At 41.5% G+C, this 24,029-nt stretch overlaps 1 protein-coding gene across 9 annotated transcripts in view; it reads left to right on the plus strand.

The window, feature by feature from the left end:
• Nucleotides 1-24,029, plus strand: part of wnk1b (WNK lysine deficient protein kinase 1b) — a 96,904-nt gene that overhangs the window by 57,834 nt on the left and 15,041 nt on the right. For 5 of the 9 annotated variants that reach the window (XM_037120975.1, XM_037120976.1, XM_037120970.1 and 2 more), the window contains exons 6-27: nt 1,599-1,687; nt 2,269-2,408; nt 2,576-2,655; nt 2,801-3,052; nt 3,348-3,417; nt 3,915-4,108; nt 8,059-9,486; nt 12,672-12,764; nt 13,614-13,688; nt 17,309-17,379; nt 17,489-17,639; nt 17,816-17,932; nt 18,040-18,150; nt 18,310-18,361; nt 18,605-18,745; nt 19,892-20,783; nt 20,864-21,177; nt 21,260-21,330; nt 21,647-21,703; nt 22,816-22,899; nt 22,996-23,029; nt 23,118-23,185. In XM_037120975.1, coding sequence (XP_036976870.1) covers nt 1,599-1,687; nt 2,269-2,408; nt 2,576-2,655; nt 2,801-3,052; nt 3,348-3,417; nt 3,915-4,108; nt 8,059-9,486; nt 12,672-12,764; nt 13,614-13,688; nt 17,309-17,379; nt 17,489-17,639; nt 17,816-17,932; nt 18,040-18,150; nt 18,310-18,361; nt 18,605-18,745; nt 19,892-20,783; nt 20,864-21,177; nt 21,260-21,330; nt 21,647-21,703; nt 22,816-22,899; nt 22,996-23,029; nt 23,118-23,185 — 4,584 coding nt within the window. The remainder of the gene's footprint in view (nt 1-1,598; nt 1,688-2,268; nt 2,409-2,575; nt 2,656-2,800; nt 3,053-3,347; nt 3,418-3,914; nt 4,109-8,058; nt 9,487-12,671; nt 12,765-13,613; nt 13,689-17,308; nt 17,380-17,488; nt 17,640-17,815; nt 17,933-18,039; nt 18,151-18,309; nt 18,362-18,604; nt 18,746-19,891; nt 20,784-20,863; nt 21,178-21,259; nt 21,331-21,646; nt 21,704-22,815; nt 22,900-22,995; nt 23,030-23,117; nt 23,186-24,029) is intronic. The other 4 variants (XM_037120971.1, XM_037120973.1, XM_037120977.1 and 1 more) reach the window with 4 other exon arrangements.

Consider the following 24,029-nt stretch of genomic DNA (forward strand, 5'->3'; position numbering starts at 1 on the left):
TAAACCGTCTCTGCGCAGGCACCTCACAATAATCATTTGATCTCACTTGTGTAGTTTTCATAACTGTCAGGGAGCAATTGGAAATACAATTTGATTAATGGGCCCAACCCTACAAAGTTGTTGACGAGCCTCACGGAACATTCCTCACCCCCAGTCAGCCTTGTTTAATTGAAATCGTGCTCTCTCTCTCTCTCTCTCTCTCTCTCTCTCTCTCTCTCTCTCTCTCTCTCTCTCTCTCAGTCTCTCCCCTTCGTCCTTCCCTCGCTCTGTCAGACTTAATACCATTACTTCCTCCATTAGTCCTAACTTTGTTTGGCGCTGGATTCTCAAAACGTGTATGTATGTGTGTGTGTGTTTCTGTGTGAGAGAGAGAGAGCGGGGGGAAGATGATGGGGAGGTTGTTATGTAATGGTGAACTGGGGGCTTGGAGAGAAACTAGCCAAGAGAGTAAAGAGAGAAAGGATGACAGGGAGACAAGGCTGGAGGTAGAGAGCAGAAGGGAGGTTGTCATTTGCTGGCACCAACAGGTTGAGATAAACACATAGTCAGTTGTCCAAAACTATTCCCAAGACCATCTGTCTGTCAAATGGGTCTCTAATCTACTTGTCTCAGTGTTTTCTAGGTAAGTTACTTATACTTTATTTAATCTTAAACCTGTCCTTTCTCATGTACTTCCTGTCTTTTTTTTGTATGTGCACTCATGTTGTGCATTTGATATATTTTATGTGATTTGAGCAATAGTTTTGATTTTATTATCTGTTTATGACTAATATTAGACTTTGGTCTCTATGTTGTTTCTTCATGAACAGTGTTTGAACAAAGGAGTTGGTCATTCAGATGCCTTCTGGTCGAACTCCTGCGCAGTTTTTCGCTTTGGAATAATGCATTGAAAGGCCTGTAGAGGTTCCTTGGCTGCAGTTACTTGTATGTGTTTCCCCTAGTATCACAAAACACTCAAACCTTGCATTTAACTATAGTTGATGATGCAGTATCAGTATCGTGTGTTGTCTTTTAACTATTTTCTTTTTCTGGATGCTGTTTCTGCTAAACAGTGTCACTTTGTTCTCATATCAGGCCTTGGAGCCTCCGTTTCACAGTGCCAGACTTCTGAATGGGTCCCCGCTGATTCTTTTTTATGAGTGTTATCCATCAGAATGGGCTGTAGTTGTCTTAATTGGCTCTGAACAGCTGTTGTTCATTATTCATTCCTGAGAGGATATCTAGGTCCATGTGGGAATTAACCCTGGACAGGGTCTCTGACTGTTGGACCCCCAACTTTCAAATGTTTAACAATGTTGGGGCAAAATGCTCTATTTGCATGGCTCATCAATTTTATTACAGAAAAGTATTTCACAGACATCATTAGTTAATTTAATTAGTGTCAGTTAATCCTGCTGTATATAATACGAATTCTTCTATTTTCCTATCCAGAGGAATGATTTAATTGTGCTTATTATTAAAAACTGAGGCAAAACAGAACTGGCAGGCAAACTCAAATGTCTTTTCTGGAGCACAATGGACAATAAGAGATTCAGAGAATGAATGTACAACATATACAGTGCGTTTTGTGCTCATTTCTCTTCTTTTTGTTTGTGCAGGGAGTGAAGCCCGGCAGTTTTGACAAGGTAGCCATTCCAGAGGTGAAGGAAATTATAGATGGCTGCATCAGAACAAACAAGGATGAGAGGTGAGAAAAGCCGATGTTATGTTTCTGTTTTTCTGGAATTTTAAATGGACTCTGTATCATAACTTTGTGAGATCTGCCTTCAGTCTCTTATTTTATTCAAATAATTGCAGCATCAACTCCCAGTTATGGTTGATGGCAAACATGACTGGGTGTAGTGAAGTATGTATGACTTCACCTAATCCCCTTCTGAATCACAGCTCCTTGGTCAGACAAGAAGTCCTCTGTTCTCCTTCTCTTTCCCTTTATGTCCTGCTATTCTGCCAAAACATTCACCTAAGCTAAACCTTCTCCCTCTCTTGCACTTCCTTTGTTTTTTTCACACCTTATTGTCCAGATGTCTTGTTCTTGGTGAGAAAACCAAGATTGCTGTTTTCTTTTTCAAAAACCAAGACAAGGTCCAAGCCCACAAACTCAATGCAATGTGAAGTACGTGGACAGATGTCTCAGGACTACATGTAAATGAAATCATGGATTAATTAAATGCCATGTCTGTCTTGTTAACTTGCTTGCTAGGAATCGCTTTTCTTGAACAAACTGGTATCAAGAAGCATCGAGAAGTAAATCCTCTTCTGTTCCTCTAGGTATGCTATAAAGATCCTGCTGAACCACGCGTTCTTCCAAGAGGACACGGGCGTCAGGGTTGAACTGGCAGAAGAGGATGATGGGGAAATGATAGCCATCAAACTCTGGCTCAGGATAGAAGACGTCAAGAAGCTTAAGGGCAAGGAATCATCTTATTTTTGAAATTGAATTAAAATCTTTTACTTGTGGACAAGATTGTAATAGGAATATTTTTGTCATGATTTGGTAATAGCTGCTCAAAATTCACAGCACTTTACTAAAACAGAGGGAAGCTGCCTGACTGGCCTTTTCTAACTTATTTTGCAGGCAAATACAAAGACAACGAAGCCATCGAGTTCTCCTTTGATCTGAACAAGGACGTCCCTGAAGATGTGGCTCAGGAAATGGTATGGACTGTATGGACAGTGTGGGAGGATGTGAGGGATTTGAGAGAAACTAGTCAAGAAGGGAAGGATGCTGGATGTATATGGGTTGGGGTTTTTATCCAGTTTGCTAAGAAGAGTATCTGTGTGGCGCCTCCTAACTCCCCAGGTTGAGTCAGGCTACGTTGCTGAGGGTGACCATAAGACCATGGCCAAGGCTATCAAGGACCGCGTGTCTCTGATCCGGAGGAAGAGAGAACAGAGGCAGTTGGTACGAGAGGAACAGGAGAAGAGAAAACTGGAGACGGAGCAACAACTGCAGCAACAGCTGCAGCAGCAGCAGCAACAACAACAACAACAACAACAACAACAACTACAACAGCAGCAGCAACAAGAGGCACTCAAATCTTCCCACACACAGGTTTGTAAGCCAATTAATATAGTTTATGTGTAAGATCAAAATGTGAATATTTTAAAGGGTGTTCTCATGAACACTGTTAGACCATTATAATCTTGCCATGAACATTTCCCTCGACCTCAACTATTAGCGCTACAGTTTGGACTAAATGCTCAGATGTCATTAAATCTAATAAGACCAGTTTGATGACAGGGAATAAGTACCGAGGGGATTTGGGGAGTTTTCCTTTCACTAAAGTATGCTAACTGCTAACAACTGTTAAGGGTAGCTATCTTTCTCTCTGTATGTTTGTCTGCAGGCGGAGGCAGAGGAGACTGAAGTGGAGCAACAGCAGCTTCATTATCAGCACACCGGCATCTCACACACCTGTAAGACTAACTACAAATGATTGATTAATAGTTGAATATTTGAGACAGTATTTTTTCCAGCCTGCCTATCACTACAAACATGGGACTGTGTACATCTAAGAAAATATCTGCTGGAGAGGCGCCCTTCATCGTCAACATGAGAAGAGGGTGTTACAGTATCATATTGTCTGTGTCTTCCTGTAAACCAGAAGCAGCCATTGTTGAGTTATCTTTCAAATGTGCTGCATAATTTACCCTCATCCTGTTGTAAACTGAGAGCACACTGGAACTATTAATTCTTCCTTCCTGCTATTGAGGTAGCTGTGCCCGTTGTAAACAATGTGTGCTCCCCTGTGGCTGATGCCATTTTTCAAACCAGCAGGAAAATTATGTTCACTTTTGTAAATAATTACTAGATAGAAAGCTTCTGCTCCTGTCATTACTTTGAGATTGTTATTATTAGTAGATAATGAGAGACAGGACAAATAGTCACCCTCCTCTTTCTTTCTCTTTCTCAGCTGAAGGAGGTCTGGACAGTGGCCAGGGTTCTTCAGTTTTCTCCTCAGACTCCCCCCACCTGGGTCAGCTGACTATGTCATACAGCTGCCCCACCTCGACCCACCCCCCTTCTCAGCCCCAGTCCCCCTACCCCTCCACCCCCTCTGCTGCCCCACAGCAGCACCCAGGCTATGCCCAGCCGCCGCAGCCAATGGTAAGTGCTGATGTCATCCAAATTCCACATGTGTAGGTAGAGCGAGGACACGTTTGACAAGAGCTGAAAAAGACGAGTCGGTTTGAAGTGTTTTGCCAGTGAGTTGGAATGAAGTTTGCAGTGTTTGCGAGTGAACTTAACACATAAGAACGTGTTATTGACGTTTTTTTTATTTGACACAAACACGAAGAAGACGAGCACTAGAAGGGTAGTTACTTAACTTAGACAGTCCGTTACTTAATGTCACAATTATTTATTTCACTCTCCCATTTATTTAACCCTCCTTGTTCTTACGTTTAAATTCTTCTTGGATTGGATTGTAGCTCTTCATTGTTTGTTTAAGGTGACTTCCAATAAGTGCATTTAAATTCAGGAAAACTGCACTTTTTTGATGATGTCTACAGTAAATTTTATTCTTGAATAGACAACAAAAATCATATTCAGTGCTCTAAAACAAATGTTGAAACTAGAACAATGGCACTTTTCTTCATTTGCTTCATTTGCTGTCTATTTCACTCTTATTCAGTACTGATGTGTCTTCACATTGTCGATTGGACATGTTCTCTACTTTTGTATTTAGCCTTCTTCAGTCACTCAGGGAATGTTTGCTGAGAGTGTAGTTGCTGTTTTGCCCACAATCCTCAATTGTTGACCTCTAATAATAATAATAATAATAATAATAATAATAATAATAATAATAATAATAATAATAATAATAATACAAGGACAAGGACACTTAACAAAATGGAACAAACAAAACAAAGAATAAATGAATAAATAAAAAATACATATAAGATAAAAAATAGAAAAGTTGATTGACTGGGCTGGATCTAGCAGCCATACAACCACCGATGAGTCTGGTTCTTTGCTGAATGGCACCTTTTAAATACTCATTTACAGACGGCATCCTTTTGTAATCTTCCACTCTTGAACTTTCCATCTGGTGACCTGTTGACTATAAATTGTTGCTTTCAGTGCAGTAGCACACACTTTGACTGATTTGTTGTCCATTTGGATGAACATTCAGTTTATAGGCCAAGTAATTCACTGTGGGCAGATTCCTCATCAAAGCTTACTTCCACCTCACTCTGTGCAGATAAAGTGACTTGTGAACAAACTGTCAGAACAGTTTATCTTATGAAGAAGCATTTAATTGATATATCTTGAATAAACATTGTTTTCTTTTATTTCATTTTGTTATTTATTTCGATTTATGTTGACTTGATTTTTTTCCTTTTCTCTTGTCATTGTTCTGGCTCAGTCTTCTTTACATTTTCCTGTATTATATTTGATAAGTTGATAGGTTCATTTATATTTATTTGTTATTCTGCTTTTGTTTTGTTATAAATTCTAGAAAGAACATGTAGAGATTTCACTCTATTTAAAATTTGCTGTTCTGAAAAGTATTTGTTCACTGTCCGACTGACTTACAGTTATATCACTGTTCATTTGGTAACATTTGTTTAATAATATAATTCATTTTGTTTATTCTAAGTTTTCATATGAGTGTCCTTTTGGAGTGTTTCTTTTTTTTATTTTAATGTTTTTTTTGTGTTTTTAATTTCTTTGTTTGTTTTTCATGTTGGTCCCACCTTCTTCCATCACACCTCCCCGGCCTGCAGCCTGCGTTGCGCCGTTGTCGAAGTCGTAGCATGTCTGTTTGCGTCCCCCCTTCCTCCTACTCTTTTTCCCATGCTCCTCAGTCCCTGGCTGCTCCTCCAAAGCAGCCCTCCACCCCTCCTCCAGACTTGTGCTCCTCATCCTCCTACACCTCCACCTCCCTCTGCATGCCTCTCGCAGCTGAGAGGGACACATTCGCCGGGCGCCTCTCCAAGGCCCTAGAGACAGTGCTGCCCCTTCACTCGGCCTCCTCTCTGCCCAGGGCCAGGCAGCGGAGGGCCAGCCTACCTGCCCTGTTCTCCGTCCCTGTAGGTTTACAGTCTTAATCCCCAGTGGTGGTGATCCTTAGAGAAGAAGGAAGAGCAGGAAAGATGAGGGAAATAGACCACACAGGTGTCTGAAAGTAGATACAATGGAATATTCTTGTAATTACAGGAGAGTGAAGGGAGAAATGTATATGGAAATCAGCGACACAGTCACTGTGCTGTTCTAGTGCCAGTAATTTGCTCTAACTGCTAGATGACACAGTGCGTGAAAGGATTGTTAATGTAACAGCTTGTATTATTCATACTGATGCAGCTTTGAACAGCCTGCTGAACAAGAAACAACCACATGGAGTCAGAAAGTTAATTTGCTAATTTCTTGATATTCCAAGATGAGATGCACACTTGATAACAAATCTAGAACTGGTTTAGCCTTCTATCCTGAATATCGGTATGTATTCAGTATCTGTCCTCTTCATAGTTAATATATTGATATATTCTTCTATAATGAGAGTTCAGCTGCAGCAGTATAGATTCAAAGTGTGTTGGCTGAGCCAGTACTTTACGTTAGCTTGAAATCTAATCATTCAGAAAACGCATCATCTATAGTCTAAATTTATGACATTTTAAGTGGCACATATATGTTGAGTATGTAGATTAGTATAACTCTTATATTCAAAGTGAGTTTGCTTTCAGACCCTGCAGTGAGTCTGTGATTCCTACCCATCAATCTCTGCTTAAGTCTCTCTTTCTCCCTCTGATAGAACACTGTGCTCATTAAATCCAGATTTGATTGGCTTGAGCTTTAACATTGCTCTATGGTATACATCTAATATCATGTGCATCTGCCATCAGGAAAACTGCTCATTTTACAATCAAAATTGTTGAAGTGGTTTTGAAGTATATTGGGGCTTCAAACTAGAATGGTGACAGGAAATGAGGAGAGACAAAGATGATGAGGACATCGGGGTGCCAGCTATTAGTTTTTTGTTTAGGAAAGACAACATGGTAAACTCTAAACCTGTCGAGATACTTTAATGGTGCACCGTGTAGTTTTGGAAAATAAATTAAAAATCAGAAACATTAATGATTTTAAAACACTAATAGTAAGGCTCTCATTTGATACATTTCCCTATCTGTATAAACAAGCTGTCCTCAGAGGGAAATTAGGATTCCCATGATGCTGTTTAAGGCTCGATAGGTGGCTACTTAGAAGGGTTCCACTAATATAAACAGAGTAAAATGGTATGAAATTGCATTGCTCTTAACAGACAGGTTTATTTCTTCAGCTTATTCAGTCATGAAAAGCAATGACTCAAGATTTTCCTCGTTTTATTACCTTTTCTTCCCAAAACTAGTGCAAGTGCACTATTGGTCATACGCATAAATCTGAAATCCTTCTGCCAACTAAAAATTGATAACAGCCAGTGGAAATCCTGGTTCCCGGTATCCATTACACAACAGAAACACAATTTATGATGCACACACAGGCTACAGCCAAACTTCTCTTATTCAGATATGATCCTTTGATAAGTCAAAACAATGTAAACCCAGTATTTTTTTAAACTGAAGGTAGTTGAGTTAGAAAGTCGACATTTTACAGTGAGAAGTTCAAAAAAGACGTTTTCCTGAGTGCAGACGCTGCAGGATATTATTGAGCTTAGATCCATGCCTTTCTTCTCTTTGTATTTACTACCCCACTGCGTACCTACCTCTGACCCCCCACTGTGTCTCTGTCTCGTCTGTCTCTTGATTGTCTGATTGGCTTTGCTCTCTACCTGTCTTTGTCTTGGTTCATCTACCTGTCTTACTGCAGCTTGGCATCATTACGTTACCTGTTGACTTCATCTCACTACTCCTTTTTACAGCTGTTCGGTGTCTTCTGTCCTGTCTTAACAACTTCATTTTATTTCTAGTGTGGAGATTGAATACATGTCCCCTTTTTTTTCTTGTCTTGAAATGATGATCTGTAACACTCTATTTCCTCCATATCATGTGGGCCTTTGCTGTGGTTCTCTCTCTCATTCTGAATCTCATTCTCAACTCCATTGTATCTCATTGTCGCAGCAGCATTCAGTGCCGCATCACTACAGTGGCGGTGCAGGAGGAGGAGGAGCTGGAGGGAGCATCCCCCTCTCAACTCTCCCAGACCCCGCAACTCTTTTTTTCCCCTCCATCCCTGAGAGGCCCATTTCTTTTTCGCCTCCTCCCACTGGACCTCCTAAGGCCTACAACACCCAGAGACGCAAGAGCACGTCCATTCTTGAGGCTCACACCCGTCACTTCCAGCCTGCCTACCCTCGCTATGGGAGCAGCCTCCATCCCTTCTCTGGGATGGAGGGAGTTGAGACCCCCTCACTCTTCATGGTGAATCCCGGTTTTGCAGCAGCTGCTCAAAGACTTGGTGTTGGGGAGCCGCTCCATCTCCCAGGACAATCAGACCCAAGTCTGTACGGCTATAAAGACATGAGAGCAGAGCACGAGGAAGCAGTGAGGAGACTGAGTCTAAATCAAGCTGCCTTATTGGACCATTATGAAGCAATGGCGTATGGAGGATACCCAATGACTGCACACCAGCTTGGCCACTTGAGTTTCCATCAACAGAGGCAAGCAGCAGCTGCAGCTGCTAGTATGGGTTTTGACCACGGTCCTCCACCACAACCAGGGTTCTTGCACCCACACATCATGCAAAGAATGAGTGCACACAGCCCAATCCCTACACCCTTAACTCCCGTAAGTGCACCCGCTATTGGTTCTGCTCCTTCTTCATCATCTGATGGATGCTTTCCACCACAGCATACGTCCCAGTCCGCCTTCCCTATTTCTGCACCTCCTGTAATGGTCGACACCCCACAACCAACAAGTGGAAGTGTTTTTGAGTTTCATTTAGCGGCAGCCGCTGCAGCCGCTGCTGGAGACCCAAGCCTCCTGGCATCCAGACTGTTTCGGGCCCGAAGGAGCTCCATGGACCTCCCTCTAGAGGACAACACTGGAACTGGATCAGGCGGTTCAGGCACGTACAGCCGTTTGCAGCCAGTGACAGAAGAGCTGTACTCGTACGTCAGTCCTGAGCTCCCCTTGCCTCCAGGAAGTCTTCTTCTCCACCACACAGGTTTAAAAGACAGGAGTCCAGACCCTTCTAGTGACTCGATGGCCTCCTCTGACGCTGGGGAGTTCCAGTCACCTCCTCCGCCACCTCTCCTCCCTCCATTCGACTCCTCAGCTGCTCAGTCCATCCCTCACTCATCCTCCGCTGCGCTCTACGATTCATCCGGTGGAGCGTTTCCCATAGATCCCCAGGGACATCCACCCTCCATGCAGAGCTTTCTCCCTCCCACTCCATCCTCTGAGCTCCCGCTTGGGGGAGCTTCAGCGACTCAGCTGGAGTCTCTGATCCAGGGTGCCTGGGCCCGGCATGGCGGGGTGGTACCAGCCCAACCTGATATGACATACCATGAGTCATTGCTGGCCATGCAGGCTGCTAACCCCAATCTGGTACTGAGTTAAAACTCTAAAATCATCCCTAGTCCTCTGGGTCAGTTACTAGTTTAAGTTGATCCACAATCAGCTGTTCACTGTCATGTTTGCTGAATTTTGGCTTTCTATAAATTGTCAGAATTTCATAGATTGAGAATTTCACATATAAAACTATTATTACATTCATTTCTCATCACTTTGTGGCAATTACAAAAAAACTAATGTATTCTTTAGCATAGATGGGTAAAAAAAACAGCAAAGTGAATCCTTCTATGAAAAGCAACTGAATTTTTACCTGAATAGTAATTTGATCCAGAGGCCATTACACCAATCCCCTGTTGTTGTTTTTTCTTTACCCAACCAACCCACGAGCCCCAGCTTATGCTTACTTGTCATCGTGTAGTCTTTGGTTGTGATTTTAGACCCGACAACCCAAGTCATATCAACACTACCGAGTGAGTCTCATGGTCTGCCTTCAAAATGTCCATATTATTCATTCCATGACACTGTTTGCTTACAGAAAAAGAGTCTGTAGAAAAAATTTAGTCAAGCGCTTTAGTTAGCAGTACTTAAAGGTTTAAAGGTGGGTGTATGGAGTCATAGGAGTGCCATTAAAAATAGTAAATCTGTAAAGTAATGATACAGTAAATGTGAAATGTAAAGAGGAATAGATTGAAATAATTATTGTTTTAAAAAAAAAGAAGTGGACATATTTTAGAATAAATGAATACAGAAATTAACCTGTACTCATACCATAGTAACATAGTATTATGAAATATGATATATAAAAATAAATGAAAGTGGATATAATTGTTTTATTTTGTTTTTGTCATTTTAGTCATTTAGTTTTTTAATTGTCTCTTTATAAAGCAACATATTAAATTATGTTTCTACAAATCTTAATTACTAATGTAATCCTTTATTGATACTTATTTATACTTCCACATCTATTTTCTTATTCTTTTACAGATTTACTCTTTTTTTATTTCACTGACATGACTCCATACAGAAGTGGAACTGAAACCAGAAACACTGGACTTCAAGATAAGAGCCAGTTTTGTGATTCAAGTTCTAATTGTATTAAAATCAACATTCAGAAGGTAGACATTGAGACGAACTCTGATGTACAAGCTTTATAAGCAAGCAGTCTAAGCCCCCTTCCTTTCTGTGTTTTTGTTTGTATTTGATTTATTTGTCAGTATCAGTAAGTAATATTTTGTCTGTATGTTCATATATGAATGTATATGAGAAATGTGTGTTTGTTAGGGTATACGGTACATGTCATATACCTGCATTTTTGCTTGTACAAATCCAAAGTCCATCAGTCTTAAGACAACTTAAACGACCTCTAAAGTCTATGTAAAAACACCTGCACATGGAATACTGTGTTTTGAATCTAAGGACATCATTGAAGTGTGATGACGCTGTGAGACTTTGTTGATTTGTACAGACGAACACACAGAAACATACAACAAAACCAAGGGGGCTCAGACAAACAAACTGAGCAATGTAACCACGCAGGTAGACATTCCATGTGTATATTTTAGATTCTTTCTGTTGTTTTGTGTTGTAACAGCTTAAGATCTTGGCTTTAAGTCAGTTCTTTATTATACATATTGTGTTGAAATTTCCAGCCTGTCTGGAAATCAACATCCTACTCAAGGTTCAAAGGTCACAAATGAAATCCATTAAACCCTTAGAATGCTGATATTATCCGTGTCACCCTTACTTTCTTTATTATTTACTTTGAACCACTTATGATCTTTCCTTTCATTTCTTTAATCTGTATCTGTCATTTCTTCTGTGTTTTCTTTCATGTCACTTAAGTTCTCCGTCTTTATATACGTTTTATTTATTAGATACTTGTGCTGTGAAATTATTTAGTATGATTTTGTGACTGCATATGTACGATGTTAGAAAAGAGGTAGGTATCCGTGTGTCTGGTGCAACATACTTGTAGAAGCTCCCACCACACTTTGTAAGGGTGGACTTCATGACAAGTAGAAAGTTGCGAACAGCCTTCTAAGGGTTCGGTCAGTAAAGCAGTCACTTTTGTCTGTAGGCTGCTGTAGATTATTAAGTCGGGAAGGAAATATACAGCCATGATTTCTTGGTGCTCACTGCTCAAAGCAGTTGGACTTTCTTTAAGGACTCATTAAAACTCCTCATCAGGTTTTATTTTAGAACCCTACAAAGGACTGGCCAGGCTTTTGGTTTTAGTTTATTGCTATCATCAGGAACACATAGAGTTCGCTTAAACATTGGTCCTATTGCAAAAAATCAAAGTCAATACCTGTGTTGTTGTCGTTTTTTTTTTTTTTTTTTTAGAGAAAACGGCAGTGAGTTGTTAAAAGAAACAAAATAAACACACCACAAGAAAGCTTATGTGGGTTATGGAACAATCTACTTTTAATCAGATGTGAAAAGAGTGGCTATTTCTAAATGTTTATTCTTAATGTGTTGTATGGGTTGTATTCCCAAGATGGATGTGTAAAATTAAAACAATTTTTCATGATGGAGGGCTGAGGATGAAATGAGGGGTCACAGCTCTCCAGTCTTGCGTTATGGCGCTAAAACAAATTAAGCTTTGTTCACAATCTTAAATAGCCGCTAATGGATAAGGATGAAGATGAAAATCCTTTAACATAGGCAAGGTTGCTCATATTGTGTTTGTCCACAGGGGGCACCAGAATCACCAAAAAGGAAGTAACTTGTAGCCACTTTAAGTTCAGGAATTCTGTTTTTGGTGTCAGTATTGCAGCTGCTACTCTGTGCTCCATTGACTTATTATCACTGCCAATCACTTAGGATCTGACCTGCATGTTGAAAACCCCCCTGTACTTACACCCTGCCTAACCCAAGTACTGTGCCTGTACTGTTGTACCTGCTACACTACAAGCTGTGTATACACATACAGAATGTGCATATATCTGTTGCCATAATACATCAATGTGCTGTCTGAGTGCATGAGTGCATACACAAGAAGAAAACGTAGAACTGATCAGTATAGAACAGTACCTTGTGTTTGCAGTCATGTACAGTCTCTAATCCATGCGCTACAAACATGTTCTGATTATTTCTTGTTTGTTTTTTTCTCCTTCCTTGTTGCCATCTTCTTGATTTCTCACCTCTATCCTCCATCCTTTATATATCCCACAACACCTCTTCCTGTCTGTCCATCTTTCTCTTAATCTGTTTCTCAGCAGCAGGTCCAGGCTTCCACCACTCAGCATTCTCCAGGACCCCCACTGGTCCCCGCCACCAGCCAGCCGGCTCCCCCTGGGACCTCCCAACATGTAAGGAAAACAACTGAAGGAATCCCAGAACTTTAGACTTCTTAGGCATCCTTACTTTGTTTTGCCCATTTCTCATTTTATCTCTTTCCTCACATGTATAATCCCCTCAATGTCCAAACCCCATGAAGATGAAATACAAAAATAACTCCACCCTATTTTTGGTCTCATTCAGTTTTGACTAAGATGTCAGTTTTTGCTTTGAAGTCGTTGCCTTTGCTTCAAGGTAACCACAGCAGCTCCCACAGAGCTGGCGCTGTGCCTGCAGTGAAAGCATGCTCCTTTTGAAGAACTGCTTGCCCTCAGCACAAACCCCTGCTATGAACTGATTGCAGGCCGAAAATGATTTGATTGAGCGTGAAAGTGGATGTTAATCACAGATCAAACATTTCTCGTCAGAAAAAGATGGAATGTATTAAGTTATTTTATTCTGAGCAGGCAAAACAAGCAATCGCCCGTAATTATGCTCAACATGTTTACATGAGAGTTGGTATTCAAAACCCTCACACTGCATTCACATTTTATGATTAGCTAATAATCATGGGACTGCTGTCACATGGCTTATAAGTTTGTTTTCATAGTTAACATCAAGGCAGGAAATTAAAAATAAAGTGGATAATATACAACTGAATTTATTAAATGAGTTCCCTGCTGGTATTTTCCATATCACCATTTGAGTTTATCCAGGTTATATAAGCAGCACATGAACTTAAAAACAGCTGTCAAAGCTATCAAACCTAAAATGGATATTGGTGTGCATGTAAATGTTTATATTAACAAATTTACATTTACATTTAATTTCCTCTCTTCTCTCCTTCTTTACTCTCTCGCCCTCTCTCTCTGTCTGTCCAGGTCATTTCATCCAATCATAGTATCACATCAGTTCAGAGCCCCACGCACACGCCTCTGCCACAGGCACCTCTACAGGTATGTAAAGATCAGTAGCTCCGCTTATTAAACTACATATTGAACACAGTGCTTCATAAACATATTCCTAATGCAACACAAGCTGCAGCGCTGGATTAACTGCAGAGTTGCCGCACATGTCGTCATTCATCACACAGGCAAACACCTTTCTGCTAATAGATGATTAGTTATGCACACTTAGGCATTTGCATACACATGCTAAAGTGTAAAAGCACAAGCAGTGACTCAACAGCTTTCTTGAATACACCTCAGGGTTAGTTTAAGTTCCAAACAACCCCCCATCAGTGCTGTTTTCCCATCACCTTGATATTAGATGTACTTATATGGACATACTGTCCTTACTAACCACTCAGAGGTCATTTGATCAGATATTTCTATGGCTTTTCTATTCAGTCATGTACCCAGTCGACTGACTCTCGGTCAGTTATGCAATCAACTAGTCATTCATGTTGACGGTAAACATTCCAGACGTTTACCTTTTTCTCAGTTCATATTCAATGTCATTCTCACTCTGTGTGTTACTATCGCACGTTTTGCTCGTCTTGAATTGCTACTTTTTTCACACTAAACCTTTTTGACAGCTCAGCTTGTTTCTTCTATTTTTCTTTTCATTTTCTCCGGCTCGCCCATTGGCATGCTGCCTGTGCTCATCACTGGGTTTGTTTTTATGTGTTTTTATGTGTTTTTATATGTGACTACTTGTCTTTGTATTGGTATGCTTCTGGTTTTTACACAAACCGGATGTATGTATGTGTCTGTGTGTGCTTTTAGTTCTGTGATCTCAGTCCAGCTCCCAGTATAGAACATCTTTTTCTTCTGTACCAGCTAGCTCTTGTTCAGGTACCATTATATCTGTGGTGTATGTGAATATAGATATATAGATGTATTTAGTGGCCCATATGTGCCTATCCTGATGTAAAAGTGTGTTCGTATGTGTGCACCTTAGTTAGTAATTGTGCATCTACATGATTTAGACATCCCTCTTGTTTGTATGCTGTTAAGATACAGCTTTTTGTTAATGCCTATGACCTTGTATTTCTCCTTTGTTCGCCCCAGACGTGAGCAGTGATTGACAGATTGTTTTAATGCACCAACATGCACAGCAATGAACCAACGAAGGCTGCTAGAGAGCAAACATGGATGTTAACAGTGCATGTTTCAAACTTTTAACAAAAATCTCCTTTCATAAATGTCATTTGACTTTGTTAGACTTCGAGGATACACACATGCCTTTTGCTGAGTAACACTGAATGTAAATATAACTTTTGTTTGTTCAAAGGAACCACCTCACCATGTTAAATTTACTGTACAACAAGGAACTTTAGACTGCTATGTACTACTCTTGATTTAATACCGATCTCTCTATATGACCTACATAAGCTAATTAGACCATCAGCAGGAAGATTAGCTACAGTATTTTTGGATAAATATTATTGGTATTCTTAATGCCTGTTACCTTATTGGATTCCGACTAATCCTGGTTGGATAAGTCATTGAATCAGAACTAGAGTAATGCTGAGGAAGGATTGAGGGGTCTCAAAGCCTGAGTAATGAATCTTCACTGTAGTTTGAACAACACAGAATGTTTACTTTCCACCAACGTTATCTTTTATACCTGAGAAGTTAATAGTGACCATTTTTCAAGAACAGTTACTCTCCTACCATAGTATTTTTCATCAACACTGAATTTAACTGTTTGCACCTGCTTGCTGCCTAGTGAAGATTAGCAAAGTATTTTTGCCTGCATTGAATCCAAACCATGGCTTTTTAGGCATCAATTTAATTGGTCAATTTTCCCAGAAGTGTTAGAGCTTGTAAGATCCCTTTGTGAAGTCTTAGTGTGATGAAACTTCTGTTGGTAGCCCTGTGTCTCAGTTTTTTATATTGTTTATAGTCGTACCATGTCTGTAGAAATCTAAGGTGTTTGTGGTTGCATGATCTTAGAGTCTTGTGTGTTTTATACAGTCATCCTGTCACAGAGTTTGTTGTTCCATTTGAGATGTTGTCACTAATAGGCTTGATCAGTGTCCCAGTTGTCGTCTTGCTCGGAAAGTTTTTCTTAAGTTTCTCAGAGTCAAACGTGTCAGTAATGGGTCAGTGAGCTATCGGTGGCCCTCTCTCCTGGTCTCATGATTTATCATGGAGACCAGTGCTCAGGAGCTTTATTGATTGACAGTCAAACTAAAGACCAGCTTCAGCTCACTCTTCCATCACCACGCCAGTTGACTTTAAATCTGTCATCACATCTGATGACTTGTCGGGTTTATCTACTTCCTCATCCTCCCAGTGACGTTGCTGCCCCCCTTTCCCTTACTTTTCTCCTTCTACCCGTCCTCTGCCTCATCTGTCTTCTTCTTTCTCCTTTCGTTTTCCTTTCTGCCTCCTCCTCTTCCTCTTTCTGGCTCTTCCTCCTCTTTTCAGCCCAGTGTAACTCCGTCTACCGTTTCCTTGGTGACCCTGCCCTCTGCGTCGCCGTCCCTCCCTGTCGTGGCATCCCCTCCCTCTTCTCTGCCGCTCCCTGTTGGGGTGGTGGCTACTATTTCCCCTCCTTCTCCTCCTCCTCCTCCTCCTCCTCCTCCTCCTTCTGTGCCCACACCTGTGCCTCAGCCATTGGCCACCGTGGTGCCAATCATCAGTGTAGTCACCGCCCCACCTGATACTCCCATGGAACCCCTTCCCCAGGTACTGGACAGTCCAAACCCACCAAGTGGATGTGTTGTCCCTGTTCACTGTGCTCACAACTGCTGAAGTTGAATTCTGCAAAGAGCCTTGGGTTGTTTTTATGGTTCCAGATGTGTATGGAAGGGAAGTTTTTTAGTCCGCATATGATACATATTGTTCCTCAGGCAGGATTATTCTTATGAAACCTTACTTTTACTTGGGAAGTTTGCTCATATGAGATCCACTCAAACTTGTCATAAATCGTTTCACCCTTGCGAGATTTCATCATTTTTGTTTTGCCCTTTGCGTGGAAGAGTTTCATTCACAGAAATCTTGCCTGACAGTAAAAGGAATAATTTGATGCCAAGGAGCCTGAAGTTCTGCTGCCAGGAATCAAATTCTGCAGTTTCTAGAGTTGTATTACAAGACCTGAAGCTCCAAACTGTAACAGTTGGTTGCAAACTGTTGCAAAAAGTTAAAGGTTAATTAGGATCAAGTCATTTTGACTTAATCAAACAAGTGTTTTCCTCTGACACAAAGAGTGACTTACTTAAAAATCCACAGTGAAAGATATAAAAATGCTGCAGGACACAGTTGGTCTACTGGTCTACGAAAGATGTCTAACAGAATCAATCAGTTACTGTCCGCAGAATTTCTTTTTGCTCCAAGTTAAACATTTTTTTTATTTCTATGTAGTCATTCATACATTTGATTATGAGACAAGGTTGCATGTGTTATTGGAGATACTGTATGAATACAATCTTTCTGTGGCAGCTCTTGCTTTGCTCTTTTTGTTTAATGCTTTAGTTTTAGTTCTTTATCCCAAAAACTTGCTCTATCTAGTTAGTTATTCTTGGCTTGTATTCCATGCTTTCCCCAAGTTTCCCTGGTGTTTGGTGCTGACACCGATCATATTGTGTGTGTAGGTGCCTTTTCATACGACTCTGTGTTTGTTGCAGTCTGCCTCTCAGCCTTCAGAGCTGTCCCAGTCCCAACTACAGCCACCTCAAGTTCTCTCATCTATAGAGAGGTAATAAAAGCACCCAAGAGCAAACTCTCACACAGAATTACTGATCAAGGAGCTCACACTTTTTTTTTCTATGACTAAATGTGACCTCTGTGTGCTCTCTCTCCCTCAGCGGCCACTCTGAGACTTCAGGTTTGAGCGACGGCAACGAGGGAGGAGGAGGTCGTCACGAAGGCCGCCCCACCAAGCGTCATCAGAGACGTTCTGTTCGAAGTAGATCACGCCATGAGAAGCTTGCCAAGGCCAAACTCAATGTTCTCAATGTAATAGCACGTCCTATAAATCTGATTTACACTGTACCACTGTTATTGCTTGATGTAGAGTTATGAGTTTCAGTAAAAGTCATGAGCATCTTATCAAGCAATCATCTGTTTACACTCAGTTTTCTTCTTTCTGATTGCCTTTTTCTTTTTCTTTTTGTGTTCGTGTGTGTGTGTAGATCTCCAACCGAGGGGACAGGGTAGCAGAGTGTCAGCTGGAGACCCACAACAGGAAGATGGTGACTTTCAGGTTTGACCTTGATGGAGACAACCCAGAGGAGATCGCTCAAATCATGGTACACACAGTCCACCCCTGTTTTCATTCATTCACCCTCTCCAACCATATTGACAGCACTGTATAAAAACCTGAGTATGATTCACATGTGTGTTTGTGTGTGTCCAGGTCCAGAGTGAGTTTATCTTGGAGAGTGAGAGGGAGTCATTCATTGAGCAGGTCAGAGAGGTGATTGAGAACGCCGATGAGAAGGGTCTGGAGAGAGACACAAACAGTCAGGTAAATAAAACACTAAAACTTCTCTCGCTTCTCCTGCCTACCTTCTTTGTGATTTTTTTTTTTTTATAGAAATACGCTAAAATATTAGCTTTTTCATGAAGTCTTTATTGCTTTTGTATAATTTGTGTGCATTCATGTTTTTGTCTTGTTGATTTACAGATGGCAGGTGATAAGGTGCAGCAGATTCCTGCTATATCTGTCCCCATGCCAGGTAAAAACAACAATAACAACAAAACAAAATAAAGCAAAATCTTTAGAATAAGAATAAGTAGAATATTAGTGTCAGGGGCAACAGGGCAGCACAGGTTGTAAATGAACAAGAAATATAACACATTTACTCTGTGAAGCTCCATTGAGCTTCCTGTCTATTATCTTTCTAAGTTTTAGTTTCATTGTGTTTCTCTTACAGAGTAAAAGAAAACAATGACATTTATTGATATTCATCTCTTCCCAGACATCCCTCCCAGTGCAACAGCACAAGTGGTCCACTCAGCAGGTCGGAGGTTCATCGTCAGCCCTGTACCTGAAGCAAGGCTGAAGGAGCAAATGCTTCCCACTGCACCGTCTCCTACCCCCACACCTCCTGTTGAAACAGGTCAGGATGTTTTTTGTGTGTGTGGGTTTTAAAGGTCAACTAGCAATTCTGTTGTTATCTTTTCCAAAGACCTGTGTTTTCTTAACAGCCTGTCCACCAATGTTTCTTTCACCATCGGACTCCCAGATAAGAAGTCTGTGTTATATTGTTAAATGAAAACATTTTGCTGAAATGTTATAACGATAACCCAAAAAGAAAGATATACAAGAATAAGACCCAGGCAGTGGGGAAAAAAGAAAAGAAAACAACAACTGAATTTTCCTTAAACTCACAAATTAAAGTGTACTGCCACACACACACTTATCAGATTAAGCCGTAATGCTTTTAGAGGAAATTGCCCAAATGTTTTGGCCAAATGCAATAACACACTGGCATTTATTAAATTGATAGCATGGGATCTTTTGCTGGAACATTAGAATATGAAACTGTATCCAGTCTTGTGTCAGATATTGGGGAATTTAAACGTTGTGCTGTTTAAATACATAAAAAATACCCAAAAACCCATAAGGAAGTAAAGTAGTGATTAAAGACTTAATCCGTTTTCTATTTTCTAAATAACAGAAAGAGGTTCTGGCATTATTTGTTAGTGGATTCACATAACTTTGCAAACAGATGGAATCTAATCCAGTCAGGATCAAGTGGTTCACCATCCTCTCCTCTCCACACTCTGACCTCGACTCATGCTGAAATCTAGATTTCCTGAGTGGGATTCAAACCTAGAATTACTAGTAAGACGCACTCAGAACCGTCCCAAGAACTCCCTCTCTGTAAGCCAGAAGTAGCCTTTAAATGAGAAACACAGGAGCAGCAGCAACTTAACACTGTTGGATCACTGACTGCATGAAATAAGAACTGAGCTTTCAGGTCTGAAAAAAGAAGCCAAAGAATTCTTCTGGCTTGCAGGGAGTGTGCCAACTGGTTGTAAAAAATCTGATTGGATGTAAGCTTGGGAGAAAAATGACCCTGCTTCTCACTTCATTTATTACCATCGTAAACAGTTTCCTAATGAGTTAATAGTTTCAATTGCTAGTTTCAAGTCGTTGTCAGTACAGCATGGTTTTAATTTAAGGTATTGTTAAGTTAAGGATCATCCAACAGTGAACAGGACGGGCTCTTGGGGTTAAACTTGTGTTTCTTTTGTTCCAGTTCCTACTGCTTCTGTCCCGCCTTCGTCTCAGACTCCAGGCCCAGGTATGGCGTTGTCTCAGTCTGCCGGAGCAATCAGCTTACAACAAGCCTTCTCTGAGCTCCGACAGAACCAGAATCAGTTCGACTCTGGTCCCAGCACCGCCCCGGCGTCCATCCACTCCACCCATCCTCCTCTTCAGCCTGCGGCGGCTTCTGTCCCCTCACAGGCCAGCGCAGTCACTCCTGCTGTAGATGTCACTGCTGGTCTTGTCCATACAAATTTAAACCAGGAGCAGGTCTTGGAGCCCTCCCTTCCTCCCCTTTCCTCCACCAGTCCTTCCTCTATGCCCGCTGTCAGCCCTCCTTGTTCCTCCTCCCCTCCTGCCACTGTGGTGAATCAGTCCATCCTTCAGTCACAACTGGGGATGCAGGCTGTGTCGCAACCCCAGGGACAGGTGCAGGTCCAGGGGCCAGCACAAGTTCAGCCCCAGGCTTTCACCCAGCCTTTATCTCAAACTGTCTCTGCTGTCATTGCTACTTCCTCCACTTTACCACCGGCCAGCATTCCGCCAACAATGCTCACCTCTCCTCCCCCCACCCTCACTGCTCCCCTTGTTTCCTCTCCTCCCGCCTCTACTGAAGTCTCGTCCTCAATCTCTCCCACCTCATCCCCTGCCCCTTCCCTCTCCTCGACTGTCATCCCCACTACTGCCATCCCCGGCCCTCAGCTTACTCCCTCTGCCACCTCCCAGCACTCTTCCCCTCCCGCCTCCACCTCCTCTGCCGCTGTTGGGCTCCAGCCAGTGACCACCAATGTTCCCTCAGTGCAGCCAACTTTGGTGCACTCCCAGCCGCAAACAGCAGCCCTGCCTGGGCAGACGCACACACACTGTGGGGAATGCGATGCGAGGTGAGAAGAGGCTGATATGTCTTCATTTAGTTTTCTTCACTTTGTTTAAGTTGCAGAACATTCAGTGATATGTTTCTCAGGTGTGAGGCTGAGTCCCAGGGCAAACCTGACGACATCCAAGCCCTAGAGAAGAAGCTGCGCTCTCTCTTCATGGACCTTGGCGGAGGAGTGCCACCCACTCAGGGGGACATCGTAGCTGGTGACCCTGCCTCTGTAGCCTCCATTGGAGGTACCTCCTCCCCTATAGGCCCCTGCTCTACCTCCAGCACATCTGTCACCACACCTGGCTCCAGCCTCCCTGCCAATCCCCCTCAGCCCCCCTCTAGCCTCGCGCTGGGATCACCTGCTCCAATCCAGGGCCCTGGAACACCCATCTCCACCCCTGCACAGATTGGTAGGTAGATGGATGTGTGTTTCTGAATATAAACTAATGTTAGTTACCGTGTGTTTTAATCATTTTGCTTGCTGGTTTTCAGTTTCTACAGTCGTCCCTGCTTCATCCTTTGGCCAGACCACTCCATCCAAAACTCCCTTATCCAGGGTACCGGTGAGTGATAAGCTGAAGACCAGGTTGTTGTTTAATTTTTTTAAATGTAATTCTATGGTCCACTATCAGACCAGTGTTTGTTTTTAAAATAAATGTCCTGGTTAATTTACAGATAAAGGTTAAGAAGTCAGCGATGATCTTATCTTAAGAATGTATAGGTGTTTCTACTCACTTTCCTTACAACTCATCTGGCATGTGAATTCCTTTTAACATTCTCTGCAATGAACACCATTCTCATAACCTCCTCTATGAATCTCTTCCCTCTCATTTCTCCCACTCTGTCTCTTTCTCATCACCTCTCTGTCTCTGGGATTAGGCCAGTTCTCCTTCTTCAGAACTCCTGCCATCTTTCCCTGGACCTTGTCTAATACAGGTGTTTTTTGGGTTTTTTTTGCTCATTTTTAGAGTTTCCAATGCAATACAATACTGTATTCATACCAAGCCTGCAATGCTTATGATTACAGTTCCGTGTGGCATCTGGTGTGTGCGAATTGTGCTTCTGCTGTGCAAAAAGACATGTGATCAAAGTGATTATTGGATATTTTGAAGGCTAGCAAAACCACAAACCATTTATCTATAAAAGAAAAAGATGAATTTTGATTACACATACACGAAAGATAGAAATTAAATATACAAATCACATCAAACTGTCAAGATGTTCAGCATCCAAAACAGTTGAATACCCATCAGAATAAATGTCTGTTGAGCTCAGCGAGGGACAAGAATGAAACATCAAACAGATATAATGAAATACAACTTTGAATTGAGGATGAACAAATAGGACTGGAGAGATGCTGGTTCAGAGTTGGACAGAGAGAGACGGCGGCGGCGGGGAGACAGCCTGAGGACCGGGGAAATCAGGGCAGAGAAGACACTGAACTGACTGTAACTTCCAGACTGTTTTGTTGTGCCTGTGAATGCTGCCGTCCCAAAAATAGACCTCTTATTTAACCGCTGAACAATGAGATATGACTCTCGGCTCCCTTATGAAAAATCTGACCTGCCAAGTTTCCGACACTCACTCCTCTTCCCTTACGTAACTCTCATGGGTGAGACTTGTCCTGTTTGATTAAGATAATCCTGCTGTAGTTAAAGCTCACACGGGACTTGATTCTAATGATTTCCTTTTTAATTGCAGTTAAAATACTCAGGAGAATAAAATACCTTGTTTGTCCTCTAAATTGCTTCACCTGTGTGTGTGTGTGTGTGTGTGTGTGTGTGTGTGTGTGTGTGTGATGGCACAGGAGAGGGCTCTGATTTAGACTTTAATGAAGTATTTGAGTAGAACAAAAACTTTTGGCTCTTTTTAATTACGCTTTGCTCTTAATCATTAATTTGCAAAACATAATTTGTAAACCAATAAAATCATATCTGCTGAATGTGAGTCCATGTGTGCTTTTGGCTGATTTGTGTCTGTTGAGTTCATCAACCTCAGTCTCTGTGCGTGTGGTTGTTTATTTCTGTGTGTGTCTTGTCTTTTTTCAGTCCCAGCAGCCTTTGGAGGATCTGGATGCTCAGCTGAGAAGAGCTCTGAGCCCAGAGACTGTTCCTGTCAGCACACACACACAGGTAAACACACACACACAGACACATTTAGATATTGTTCTGTAAATCTTGTTCTATTTCACTGCTAAAGCGTTTGGTTTTCTCCTCATGCTAACCCAGGCTTCTCACAGTGGCATTCCTTCAGGGGGACACAGTATGTATATCAGTAAATCTATTAATGTATCTATGTATCTGTCTCTTTAGCTGTGTGTCTGTCTAATATTTGTACGATCTGTTTTTAGTTCCCTTTTCTCTGGAGGAAGACGCTGTGTCCTCTCGTGCTCCTGGGATAAAACTGGGAAGATTTCAGGTAACTTTTCTGTCACGTTACAGACCACACATGACATGTCACAGGTCGAAGGGTCAGTTGATGTAATAACTGTAGCTTGATCTCAACTGAAAAAGACTACAAGAAACTTTACATTTCAAGAATATTCCTTACAGGAAGAGTCTGAGAATATGTTGAATTAGGTAATAGGTATAAAAGAAAACACCTGGAATCTTACAAATTGATCAATTTGCAGACATTTCCAGTACTTTACAACTTGTTCTACATTCTTGTCATTCCTTTAGATCATTAGCTTTAAGGTGGCTTTCTCACAACAAATTCTAGTACCTTAGAAAGCTGATCTGACCTCTCCTTTTTTTTCTAGTTTTAATAAAAATAAAGTTTCTGCGGGTCCAATCACCACATTTTCTTTGGATCACACACAGCTAATATGTCGTGATGTGAGGAGTAGGATAATGTGGTGTCTCTGCTCATCAGAAATATATCTCTTTCTAGAGGAAATGTGTCTGAATCACTTCTGTTAATGTTATTTTCTTCTAAAATTCAACTTCAACGAGGTTTGGCTCAAGAATAGTGCATTTAGGGGTTGATTGAAGTCTGTTGGAAATGTGAAACCTGCTACATCTTGTGCAAGAAAGCAATTAAATTAGGGAACAAAGGCATTGGAATCACATGGGAAGTCAGAAAAACTTGAAGTGGCTGCATAAAGCCACAAGCAAATGTCTGCAATCAGCCAATATTGTTCTGTATTCACATTTGGAGCTTTGCCACAGTCCAGCCCTAGAGCGACCCACTCAGTGCCAGCAACGTTAACTCCTGCAACTCCAGCAAGCAAGTTTTATATTTACTTGTCAAAACCTGCAGA

This window comes from Acanthopagrus latus, chromosome 14 (genome assembly GCF_904848185.1).
Source record: "Acanthopagrus latus isolate v.2019 chromosome 14, fAcaLat1.1, whole genome shotgun sequence".
NCBI lineage: Eukaryota > Metazoa > Chordata > Actinopteri > Spariformes > Sparidae > Acanthopagrus > Acanthopagrus latus.